At 38.4% G+C, this 13,227-nt stretch overlaps 1 protein-coding gene across 1 annotated transcript in view; it reads left to right on the forward strand.

Annotated features, from left to right (window-relative positions):
* PCCA (propionyl-CoA carboxylase subunit alpha) overlaps positions 1–13,227 on the forward strand; it is a 292,472-nt gene that overhangs the window by 179,000 nt on the left and 100,245 nt on the right. Inside the window, exon 19 of the mRNA XM_055702705.1 lies at positions 1,563–1,665. Within this exon, the coding sequence (XP_055558680.1) occupies positions 1,563–1,665 (103 nt within the window). The remainder of the gene's footprint in view (positions 1–1,562; positions 1,666–13,227) is intronic.

Below are 13,227 nucleotides of genomic sequence, written 5' to 3' on the forward strand. Positions count from 1 at the left end.
TCATGAACTTTGTGCATAACAATAGTTATGAGGTGAGCCAAGATGTTTGGTGAAATCTGGTGTAGGCCTTACTTGGCTTGGATCCAGAAGTAACTAATGATAAGTATGCATCTACTTCTCTAGCTAATAAATTTAGTGTTTCCATTTCCCTTTTTCAGGCTTGTTGCAAGGCACAATTTTTGGAAACGCCTTGCTGATTAGGTACCTGAACTTTTACTTGCTTAGATTTCAGCTGTCTAAAACCCCAACCTTCTTAAAATAATTGTCAAAATTGTTAGCAAGTTAGTGTGTTAACCTTGGCTTAGGCAGCTAATTTCTCCTGTGGCCTCTGTTCTGCCTGTTGATTCCACAGGGAACCTGAGCACTTCCTTTGGGGAGATGTTCTTCACTGGGCACCTGAACCCTCAGGAGGATACTCATGGCATAACACAGAAAGACGTGTTTCCAAGTTTTAAGGCTCTGAAGGCTGCAGTAAAATGGTGTAGTAAGCTCTATAACGTACAACAGATGAACAGTGTAGCAGAAATTATCCTTAAGAAGATACCTAAAGATGATGAACTTATCTCTGTGGATTTCTGACAGAGAATCTAAACACCTGTAGGAGTTGGTGTGGGAGAAAAGCTCTACCAAAATAAAGTGTCTTTGTTTTAATGGAGCTTAAACTTCACCTTCGTACTTTCTCTTTAGGCTACTTGGTGCTTGCTGATGCTAATATGTGGCCACCACTCATCAAAACAGTTGTAGCATACCTTTGGACACTAGTTGTTAGAACAAAGTGGAAGAGACTTGAGAAGTCAGGATGCGGGAACTGAAACAGAGTATACATTTAAATAGCCAAAAATTGTTTGTTTACTTGTTTCACTCTGAACTTCCAAGAATGGAGACTCAGCTCTTACTCCTTTGCTGCCAGGTGTGCTTCTTTAAGCTAAAGTTGAAAAGATTCAGGTTTCTTGTATTACCTGGTAACTAGTGGAGCTAGAAAATGCTGCAGGAATAGGTATAAACCTACATGTGGGTTGTGATGATGTATCATTATTTTTTCAGTTTAAGGGCTCTGTGGATGAGATACTCTTTAAAATGTGTATTAATTATAACATTACTTCTCTTCCTTATTTGGCTGAATCTTTTGTCTGTAATTGGTCTTTAATTAAGGTTTACAGAGAATGAGATGAAAGAAATAGTGATTATATTTTGCCCTGAAAAAGACTGCCCCAGCTATCACTGTTGCTATTCTCGTGCCAACCTGCTTTCTCATCTGCTTTTCATCCTGTTTGAGCTAATTCTGCAGCAAGCTCTGGCTGTATTCAGGAGCCTCCTATAACTTTATCAGTGTACCTGGTGTGTCAAGGCAAATCTAGAAAGAGAGTGTATTTTCTCCTTATATGAGATTTGACAGAAAAATGTATTTAGTATTTTTTTCAATTATGCTTCCCAACTGTGTGTATAGTTTAATGGTATTTTGTGTACCTCTTGACCATCCGGTGAGGGAAGTGCTTCTGGTTAAAATAGGAGAAGCATGAAATCTCTGTTAAAAATTCTTCTTCTGTCTGTTTCTTTTTTAGAATTCCTGTTGCTAAATCAAAGAGAAGTACCTGGGAGCTTTCTGTGCGTCTAGGAGATGGAATTTACCTGGTTGCAGTTTCTAAGGATGGCTCATCATTTTCTGTAAGTTCTGTTGTTTTTTTCTTAGAAATTTGATGTATTGAGTCAATGTATATTCCCCTTGACACCTACTAAAATTTTCTATGTGTTCAGTGATCCAACATAGATGCTTGTTTTGTCTTTAGCAGGCATTGCTGTAAATTACAAAACAGGACTCTCTGTGTTAATTAAGTAGTGCTAGCTTGCAAAGATTTTTCTCTGTTTGTGCCTGTGGAACGTTTTTGTATCTACTTGTTTATGAAATCATTTTCTAATTAACAACCCTGTTTAGTGTCTTGTTTAGAAGTAAGGTCTTATGCTGCCTTGTAGATATGAGAGCAAGAAAATAAGCGCAATGTCAACAAAAATTACATTACCTTGATGTTATGTGTAGTTAGTGATTACAAAAAACCCAAACAGATCAAAGAATCAAGCAAGTGGATTGTGTAATTGTATTGCAGTGGAATTATTCAGCACCTCAGCAGTAAAACTGTGCGTAGTCATAGTAAAACACTAATGTTTCAAGATGTGCCTAGGTCACTTCAGATGAGTGTGTGTAAACTATTGTTTTTACAAATATACTAAGATAATTACTTAAGCACTTAATGTTGTCAACTTGAAAGGCAGACAGACCATGACAGTAGAAGAATAGTAATGCTGTGTTCAGTAGTTCAGCTGTTCAGCAGAATAATGCCAAGATGCAAGCTGGTTGAATTGATTTATAGAAAGAGCTACTTTTAAAGTCTGTTAATGGTAGTTCCACAACCAAACTGAGATTTTTTTTTTTTTTTTCTTTTAAATAGACAGTTGACTTGCATAGAACCTGTTGACTCATAGGCAAATATTTTCCAAAAGGCCAGTTTTTCTTAGAATCATTTGAAAAGCCAGGACTATGAGGAATCTCAGAAGTCCTCTGGTTTACTTTGGACAGCTGTTTACTCTTCTTATGTGTCTTTATTGAAGAAACTTCTGCAACATCTTCTCCATGACATTTTTTATAGTCATAATGTTCCCACTTATGTTGCATTTAAAGAGATTTCTTTGAAAAAGGACATCTAAATTAATATTTCACACAGTGAAGACAGTGTTGTCTCACTGATTCACTTTTGCTTTGCTCTGCTGAAATTTCAGTGTAAGGACATGATTTTCATGTCTTTTTTGGTGATTGTTTTCACTTCTGTGAACTGAGGTAATGAAAACCTAGCCTTTTGTAAAAAATCTTTTTGTTGGCCTAGGTGGGGCAAGATGCCTAACCTTTACCTCTGTCACTCTTTATTTTACATATACTCATGATGAATGTGAGAATATGAATAGAGAGCAGGGATACTTTCTGTTCTATGTGGATCATAGGTGCACTGTAAAAAGGATATGGAGATGAATTGTTGTGGTCAGCACCTTTAAAAATTTTCTCCTGCTAGCGTACTACTTTAACTCTGAAAGAAGGTGGTCATTTTAGTTGTAGCGTTTCTTTTAGAAAGAATTCCAGGAGGTCTTGAGCAACTATTTACTCAGTGCCTAATACATAGTGTTGCTCCATGGCAGTGACACTCACCCTGCTTGTGGAATGGCACTTCAGGAGCGAAGGCCATGTCTGCATGCAGCTTTTTACTGAATTAAATTTATTTCAGGCCCTAACAGGCATCCTGTGAACTTGGATACAACCTACTGCTCAAACAAAAAACATCTCTGCCAGATTTCAGCCCAATTTAGCATTGGATTGGCACTGGTTTGTGTGACAGAGATAGACCTTCCCCAGAGTAGTCATTGCCCCCAGCCTTTCCACCTTTTTATTGCAACCTTGCTGTGTAACAGCGGTCAGCATGGAGCTGCCTGCTGCTGTGAGAAAGGTAAAGGGTGGCTGCTGGTGTCTCTGAGCGTTGCGTAGGCCCTTTCTGCTGTGAGCTCTGAAATCTAATTCCCATAGCTGAACCTCCTTGAACTAGGAGTTCTGTTTAGCACAACTAATTACACAGGCATGCATCTGTGGACGTGTATTTTTTGAGAGAATTACTTCAGTTTGGTTTAGTTACCTAAACTCTTGCTTATATTTACTTACATAATTCAGTGAAGATACATCTTTAAATCAAACTGAGGAAAGTTTACAGACAGAAGAGGCCTAAGCCTCCTTTTATGCTGTTGTCTCTGTTGATTGTGAAGGTAACTAAACATACAAGCCCATATGAGAGTCAGTCCTAGATTCCATTTACAGCTGAACAGCTGAGTTGTAAACTGCACTGTGTTTCTCCAGGTGGTACGGACTCTGAGAAAGGATGCTGAACATGTAATGCCGTTGGTGCTGATTTACCATTTTAACACACAGAAAATCATTCTCACCTATAGCACAGTCCAAACCCATCTCTCAGTTTAAATGGAACTGCTAAACAGTTCTGATGTCTTGCAGCAGTATGAACGTTACAGGGCTGTAAGCCCAGTTTAACGAGGTATATATGGACTGATTTCCAGTCCTTCGGTTTGTTATTCAAAAAATAACAAATGAGGAGGTTCCTGCTCATGTCCTTGTGTCCCTGCAGTATGCTACTGCTGTTACCTTCTGCTGCTAGGTAAGGAGGCAGGAGCACCCCCAGCGTCATGGGTGAAGAGGTGTGTAGGCAATAGGGAGGAAGTAGTGGTGCTGGGTAGGACAGGCTGTGTGCCCTAAAGGTTGGGTCAGAGGGATTGGTGACAGCAACTGTTGCGTTCTGATTCTACCCTAACCAAGCCTGTATACACGGGGAGAGATAATACCTTATTTATTGGCATCTGGAAATTCCTTAGCTGGTGAAATAAATCCCAGTACGTGGATTTCACTGTGCCCAGAGGTCTATCTCACTTAAACATTGAGGCATAGTGTATTAGGATTAACTCCTGAGCTTGGATTTGTAAAAAAGTAGGTAACTCTTTTTGAATACCAGGGTTGTTCAGAGTTGAACCTATTTTTCATTGTTACTGGATAAGTAGCCTAGGACATGTTATTCTTTATTAATAATTTTATTTTTGCTGGGGTTCTCCTGTGATTATATTGCAGACAAGAGAATATAGTAAATACAGCACAGTTAAAATTCTTCTGGATTATTATTGAAAGATGTACAATGGAAAAACAATAGCCTTGAAACTTCAAAGAAGAAAAGCCAAAGACCAAGAATGAGAAATCTTTGTTTCTGATCAGGAGGTATAACAGAAAAAAAATGGGGAATTTCAAAGCTTTCTTTATTAACTTTGCTGCCAGAAACACAAGCCTCACTTTTTGAACCTCTGCATTTACTTTTTGTTATTAAGTGGGTGTGACATGGGCTTCTGACTTTGTGGGTTGTGTCCCCTTGTGGCTTGTGACAAAGATAGCTGAATCTGTGGTGCAGTTAGATAGCCCAGTGGGAGGGCCACCTTCACATTCCCCTTCAGAAGTTTACTCCTGCTGCAAACTGTGCATTGCAGCAGCAGTGTTTGCATCCTGATTTACTTTGTTTACCACTGGGACTCTTCCAACAGTGACTCCTTTCTTTTTTCCTTAACTCTTATACTCTCGCCAGCCGAAACCTCACCACCTCACAGTGTGCAGTGCTTTTGCTCTCTGTGCAGGGAGTGAGAGCAGCAGGCTTCTCCATGGTTCCCGCTGTTTGTGAGCAGATCATTCGTCAGCATCTTGGTCTAGGGGTCATCTGTGGTTTTCTTCGTTTATCATGAGAATCTTAATGAATTGTGCAGTGTTAACTGCTCTTTGCTGTTCTCTGTTTTTCAGGATTTTTAGTTCTGTAACCATCTGGTTTTAACCACTTCATTTGTAACAGAGGTCCTTGATGCAAGAGGCCTTGTTTCCCCAAACTGAAGGACTTAAAAGATGTGGTCAAGTGCGAGCAAGACTGTTTGCCTGAAGCAGTGCAAACAAAAATACTAGTTTTCTTGTGTCCAGTGGAGGTTAAAAACTTCTGTTAAATCATAATTTGATACTACTTCTTTTAAAATAGAGTAGCTCTGCTGTTATTCTGAAGCCAGCAACATATATGTTAATACTGAAGTTTCTATAAAATTAGTGTACTATAGAATTTTCAGTATCAGACAGTAGTTTCTGGTGATACCCTATCAACATAAAAGCAGACACTTTCACAATTAAAAGGATCTAATGATCTGACTTGAGAATTAAAATGTAGCAATTTTGGTGAGATCTGCTTGCTCGTGTACCAAGAATTTGCCAACTAAATTCATGTAAGTGTCATTTATTCTTCTTTTTGTTCTTTGACCTATATATTAATTATTAGAAGAATATTTAAGCTAACTGCTTGTCATATATATCCATTTAGTTCTTTGGAGGACAGATAGTCAGGTTCTGGGCTTTGATTAGTGTTTTTCTTGCGCTTAAAATTTTTCTTCTCATCAGTGGAGTTAAAGATCTTACAATCAATATGGCTGCTAAAATAGAATTTGAAGGAAGAATACCCTCTGTTACATGAGACTAATGTAAAACAGCAGCAAACATCCCAGAAGCATCCCACCACCAAACTCTGGAATCTTTTGTTTAGTTCAATATCAGACAGGAATCTTTTTCATCATGCCATTTTCTATTGCTAGTCCATAAAATTTGTTTGTTTTTATGATTTCGTTGATACAGAGACTTGATCCAGTTTTGCTGATGAAGGTTACAGCCTGATCTTTGTTTACAAAGCTTGAATGTTCTGTAGAGTACCAAAGGGTGGGAGAGACAAAAGCAAACGGGAACCTACATATATTGAGAAAACCTGGTAGCTGTGTGGTTTCCCTGCACTGTGTGAAATTGAACCTTCATAGCCAAATGTCAGCCACCAAGGATGCTCTGGATCCATGTGATGGTGGCTTTGTTGCCTGTTTGCAGACTTCCTTGCCTGGCAGCTCACAGCCAGTGTGGAGTTACTTTGCTAATGGAACAGTATACTGGGTGGGAGCTGCCCTATCCAGCCGCACTGCGAGCATGTGAGCAGCCCCTTAGCCACTGGTGTGTGTAGAAGTTTCGTGTCATGGACAGCCATGAACTGACTTCTCCAATGGTGATGGATTTCATGTAGGTAATACACTTAAAATGTATAATAAAAATAATAGCAAAGAATTTAAGTGGCCTAAGCAAGGGAGAACATAAATACATTGGACCACGTATCCAATAATAAAGTTCAGTTTATTGGGTCCACCACTGTATAATTTTCAATCAACAAAGGAAATAAAGGTAAGTGATTATGTGACTGTAGTGCAATCTTTTCAGTGCTATAACCTACCCTCCTCACTTCCTTCAATACTCTTCAGTTTTATTTTTCTGCTATGAATGTCACTTGAAATAGCAAACTAAAGAACAGTTTGTATTAATATCTTTGTGGTGGAGGAGGTGGTAGAAAAGGGATGGGCCATCTTGATTTTTTTTTTACACCTTGGCTTTGCCAAAAGGAGTGATAGAATGCAAAGGCTCAACTGATGAATACCAACAGTAAGTAATTACATTTTAGGAGGTACAGTCATGTTTCTCTTTGTTTGAAATTTGTTGCTCTATGTGGAGACTGAGGACCTAATTTTAGTTGAGCAAGAATTTGTAGCTGTATTTTATGTAATAAACTGCATTCTTCAAAACCTTTTGGCATAATCCATTTTCTGATTCTTTGCTATAGTGTAGGAATCCTCTGTCTTGAGTATTCTTTACAGCAGATTTGCATGATTTCTCTGCACTTTCTGTTAGGGTGGTTCATCTATGTAGTAGATGCATACTTTCCCAGACCACTTAGCCTCATCTTCTCATCTGTTCAGTTGACAAAGAATTTCCAGATGTTTTCAGTTATAAAGTAGCTTCTTACCATTGAAGTTGTGGTGAATGAAAGTTGTTTATTTTTTTAAAAAAGCATAAGGTGAAATAGTTCAGAAGTTACTTTGAGCAACTGGAAATTTGATATATTTCCAGTGGGACCTGTATAGGTCAAATGCTGAATAAGAAGAGTAGAGAAAGCTTAATTACGTTTTTCAGATTGCTACTAGAATGGGCTACCATTTATCACAAAATGTTGGACCACTTCCTAAATTCAAATTTAAGAGCAGGTAAATACATTACAGGCATGAAATCTGTGTGAAAAAATAGTGAAGCTTGTTCAGCCCAATGAGAAATTGATTAATGAATGTTTTTAATAATTTTTAGGAAAAAAACAATGGTTTTTTTCCCCACCTGTCTTTTTCATGAGATGTGAAGAATTTGTTAGCTATCTATGTAGGTGGAAAATTGGCCTATGTACCCTCTTAATATTTGCAAGAGAAAACCTATTGTATAGTACATAAAAGAGTAAAAAAATACAAATCTAAGGCATTACTGTCACCGTTATTTGAATACATCCTGTATCATCAGCATGGAGTAGGTAAGATATCTGTATGCTTTAATTTAGTTAGTGAATCATGTATATCTAGTTATGATTAAGCTTTGACTTCAAATTAAAATGTAATAAACATTTAATTAGGAGAATTCTTCTGTATTCATTTGCTGTAAATTTTATGACTGAGGGCTAAGTTGATTTAAAATTACTTTAGGAAATATTGTCTTTGTTTTTTTAATTCTCTGGGGGAAGAATAGAATGCCTAAGAAGAAATATCACTGAAAAATCAAACTAGATGCAGCTGAAGTATAAAAAGCATCAACTGTAAAAAGGTATAGTATAATATAAAATCAGAGCAATGACACAGAAAGCTTCTGTAAGCAAACTTAGTCCACATTTAATTCCTTGAACACAAATGTGAATGGAGTGGGACCATAATTCAATGCATATTAAGTTTTGTCTTTCCAGTAGTCCATGTAGTAGAAAGGTAACATTGCCCAGCCGTATCAGTATAAAATTACTAAATGTGTTAAGAGAACCAGTAAAATACCAGAATTATTATTACTAGTATTTTACATTTCTAGTATGCTTCAGGCACATAACAATATATAACTAACTGGTCATATAAAAGAAATATGAGGGCTGTATTAATAGGGATGAAAAGCACGTACCTGTAGGAATTAATAAGAGCAGTAGCCAGTAAAGATACAAATGAATGTATATCCCTAGAAGCAGTAAATTAAGATTTTTCTGATTAGTCGAGTTCTAAATATATGATGTTATAGATCAGAAAGTTAGATATGTTATATTGTTATATGTATGGAATAAAATACTCTGTTATTACAATGCCCTGTATTAGTTTGAATGAAGTGCCAGTGCCAGTGTAAAGGCACAAGTGGAGGGGGCAGCTCAATTAGATAATCCTGACAGCTGTAAGCACAAAACTTTTCCTGCCTTTTTCCAGGCGGTTTATGTTTTGCTTGCAGAGTAGTACATAAATTCTTCATTGCAGTACATGTGCAGTTGTGCAAATAAAACTCTTCATTAGCAAGTTCTATAGGTCACATACTATGGAATCTATCATTTTAGAGGTTGTGTACCTACTTTTTAAATTCAGGTTCAAATCCAGAATATCTTCTGTTTGTAAGACTTAGATGTATTCGTATAATGGCATTTTAACGTGGTATGCATAAGCTAGCCCTGTGCTGAGAGCAGAGCCACGATTTCCACCCTTGCAAAGCAAGGCTGTTATCGGTAGGCTATAGTAGTGCTCCTACTTGTTGACTGACTCTGTGGCTTTATTGATCCTGCGCTCCTTTCTGTGCAGTGGCAGATTTACTGGAAGGGTAGAGGATGCCCCATCATATGCTGATGGGATGGGAACAGTTTCTCCTGGGAGGCAAGCACTCTGCGCTTGAATCCTTCAGTCTGAGGAGAGCATTGATCCTTGTGTTCTGACTCTGGGCAAGTGCTTTAATTGCTACGTTTCTGTGGCTGCTGACATCGTGTTTTTTAAATGAAAGTGGCCTTGGCCTCGGTATCTTGTCATGAACTCAGTGTTCCTGGTATGCATTTCCACTCTGCTGCATTGAGTCTGTCAGAGAATTTAGATGCTAGGATGTTAGATGAGACAGAGGTAGACATACTTAGGTAAATATTAAGTATACTCATACAAAATTTGTATGTACTTACCTTAGGTGTGCTTGTGTACTAAGCAAAAAAAGAGAAGCAGAGTGTGTCTGAATTCTGTGTTGTTTTATTTTTTTAAATGCCATACAGGTTTAGCAGTAATTATGTGCAAGGGACTGGTACAATAGGTGTGTATTTGCTTTGTAAAGAGAGATGGTTGGTGTGGGTATCTTGGATTAGTTTATTCACACAGTATTCTATGAGCATGTAAAGAAAATACCTACAAGGTTGAGAGGTAAAAATAACGTGAAAAGTAATGAATTAATTGTGTAGTTTTAAGTATGCTCTCCCCTCTGTGTCGGGCCAGTGTAATAGCTTGGTTATAGTTGTTTTTGGAGATTTGTAGTTCTGCTACAAAACCCACGGTAACATATGGTCTGGCACTGGTATGTGGCCTACAAGGAATGTTTAAAAAGAAAATACAGTAAAAGGTCTGAAATGCTAAAATGTGAAGTATTTTAAAAGCAAGCATGGTCAGTTTTTATTTTATTTTAGAATCTACTTCTCTTCATTGTTTTAAAGCATAGTTCCTTAGAAGGCAGAGAAGGAGCTAGATTTTTACAATGGTTAATTCTAAATTACCTAATGAAGAATTCCCCACACATGTGGCTTCATAGGATGAATTCCTGTGGTATGAAAAGGGACGCTATGTTCTGCCATGGGTCATGATTCAATGATTCCAGGAATTCCAGTGAACAAAAAACTGAAATATAAATTAAATACCTGTAATGATACAGAGCAATAATATACCATCTTCTTTCTTCAAAAAGTCTTGTTTCTGGCATAACAGCATTTAATGCATCCTGCCACCCTTCCAGTCCTCCTGTGGTCTTTCAGTGTAAGACTGCAAACTCCTTGGGGTATGGGTGTTCAACACTTCAGATCCTGCACCACAGTGTTCCTATAATTATTTTCTAGTTTTTAAAAACAATGCTTACATGAGCATCACTTGGATGCCTTTCTTTACCATTGATTTTTGCATCCAACAAAACTGGAAATAAAAAGCCCAACCAACTCCTCCCTGCCCTCAAAACCCCCCGCCAACTTCCCAAGCCCCCTCCCCAAATTTTGTGGAATGAATAGATTAAAAAATGTTGTGAGCTCCTCCTGCTGGTTTAGCAGTAGCAATAGTTACATTTTAAAACATACTAATGTAATGTTAAGAGCCTACCTTATTACTACAAAAAGCCATAGTTAACTCTGCAGCTCCTGGATGGTGTTTCATCATTAATTCTGTTCTCTTGAGCAACTCTCAGCACATTTAATATTCAGTATGACATTCTACTTTGGGATCTCATGATGCTTTGGCATAGAGGGGGGAACTATAAGGTCGTTGCTGCTTTGAGTTGCTTTCTTAGCTCTAAATGTCTATGCTGCTTTTTTCTCCCCTTTAATTTAATTTTTAAGTAAGCCAGACTATTAACATTACTTTAATGTAGCTTTTATGGCTTATGAAAAATAATACTGCTGTAGTGGATAGATGTGCGTCAGCTGTGACTAAATGTTTTGATGTAGTCTTCTCAAAAGATAGACTAGAAGAGCTTTCCTTTGAAATATGTGAAGCAGTTTTAGACACAGCTTCTCAGATGGATCTAATTAGTCTTTCATACGGACTGGATGTCCGTTTGTTGCAGCTGAATTCTCATTTCATTCACCCATAACTAGAAACACCTCGCTTCAAACGTGTTTCTTCAAAGAAAGAAGGGTTTAGGGTTCCATGTTTTACTGCTTTTTGATGTTGGTTTCCCTTTAACTGAGAAGACCTTATGTTTATACAACTGTTATTATTAAGAAAACATAGCTTTGTTCGTGAGAGTTCATTCAGTATCAATGTTGGCTATTGGTAGAAGTCGGAGATCTGTGGAATAGATCTTGCTATAGGAGACTAGCGGGACAGCTGTACGTCTGGCTATTAAGCTCATTGTAACGAAGATTTCAATTCAAGCAGCATGTTCTAATAAAACCAGGGAACCTCGGGTGTGGGAGGATGAAAATTAAGATTAGAGGTACAATCATCAGTGTCATCAGTGGGTAGCAGTCCTATTTATTATTTATATACAGTAGTCACTGAGGAGACATTGTGCTCTGTACTGTTCCCCATTTAGGCTATGTTTATGTGGCACAGTTCAGTACAGCACAAAGGAACCTGCGCTGACCAGCCTCGTTTGGGCAGTGCTCGTTCATGCAGCTGTACTGCTCCCAGTTGAACTAACTTGTTTAGAGCTGGCACGGGCAACTCCATGTGACACTGCATTGTGCCATGTTGTAACACCTCTACGAAGAGTGTCACAAAAGCTGTAATGATAATGTCTGACTGATCAGTGTAAAATATTCAGCGAATGATATTCCGATAGTGCTATGGTTGATGCTTAAGGAAAATGAGTGGAAGGAAGGGGACAGCTGCTGCGCCTCTTGTCTGTTCCCCACTGGCTGCTTTGAGGCCGTGGTGTCCTTTGGACTGAGGGGGGTTAGTTTGCAGAAAGAGGCTGATGGTACTGGCTTTGCTTCTCTGCTTCTCAGCAATGCAGCTGAGCTGGTTTTGCCTCTGGTGCTGCCATTCACCTCTCCTCTTCCCTGTCAAAGGGCGGGCAGTCCAGTCCGGCTGCCTCAGATGGCACCTGAGACACAGAGAGTGATGTGGTGGGCTTGGGAGCAGCCTGGCGTTAGCAGAACTGGCTTTTCTGCAGGGTTGTCTCTTCAGTCCCTGTTACTTGTCCACATCAGTAAGTCCAGTAAACTGCTAGGGAAATCTTAACTGCCATACTTCTGCCCTTAGCCCCACCCAGTCATTTCCTCCATTTGCTTCTCACTATGTCGTCCTCCTTTCTTAAATCCTCTGCTTGTCCACAGGCAGCTTCATGTTCCCAGTTTGTCCTGCCAGAAAGTAGGTCTGGGTCTGCTGTGCGGTCGCTCACATTCAGGTTGGCCAGCCCAGCTGCCGGGTGACAACCAAATTGTCCGTGTCCATCCAAGAGCTGAATGGGGGCAATTCTTTTGTTCTCCGTGCAGCTTCCCAAAACTTAAAGGGATTTTAATGTGTTTGGTTAATATTAAATTAAAATGTATTTTAATATTGATTTAATTTAATATTAAAATTAAAACACTGACCAGTCAGTGGGTTCAGAAGGTGAGTGTCTGGTAGGGATTTAGAGGAGGGACTCGCAAATAGTGCATTTTTGTTAACCTCTTTTTCCTTTTGAGTTCAGGCTAAAGGTGCTCTTATTGAAAGGGTTAAGAAAGAGAACAAGGTTACTCTGAATGCAGGAGGGAAATGATTTTAAATTATTAACAATGAACTGCATCACTTTCTGTGGCTCATATAAAGAATAAAAAAGGAACCTCATTTAAATAGTCATAAGCTGCTGCCAATACTTTATTTCATTTTCCAGAGAAAATCTACGGATCTCAAGGACATACAATAAATTGAAATCAACTGGAATCCAAAATAGACCTATAGCTCCATAATTCTAGAATTATTTCAAGTAATATTATATGCACCAGTCTTTATTTCAAAGGTGGTTGTTGCAGTTCCAAAATCACCTAGATTTAAGGAATGCCAGAGGTCAGGTATGCATTAGCGTATCTGTGA

Source organism: Falco cherrug, chromosome 2 (genome assembly GCF_023634085.1).
Source record: "Falco cherrug isolate bFalChe1 chromosome 2, bFalChe1.pri, whole genome shotgun sequence".
Lineage (NCBI taxonomy): Eukaryota > Metazoa > Chordata > Aves > Falconiformes > Falconidae > Falco > Falco cherrug.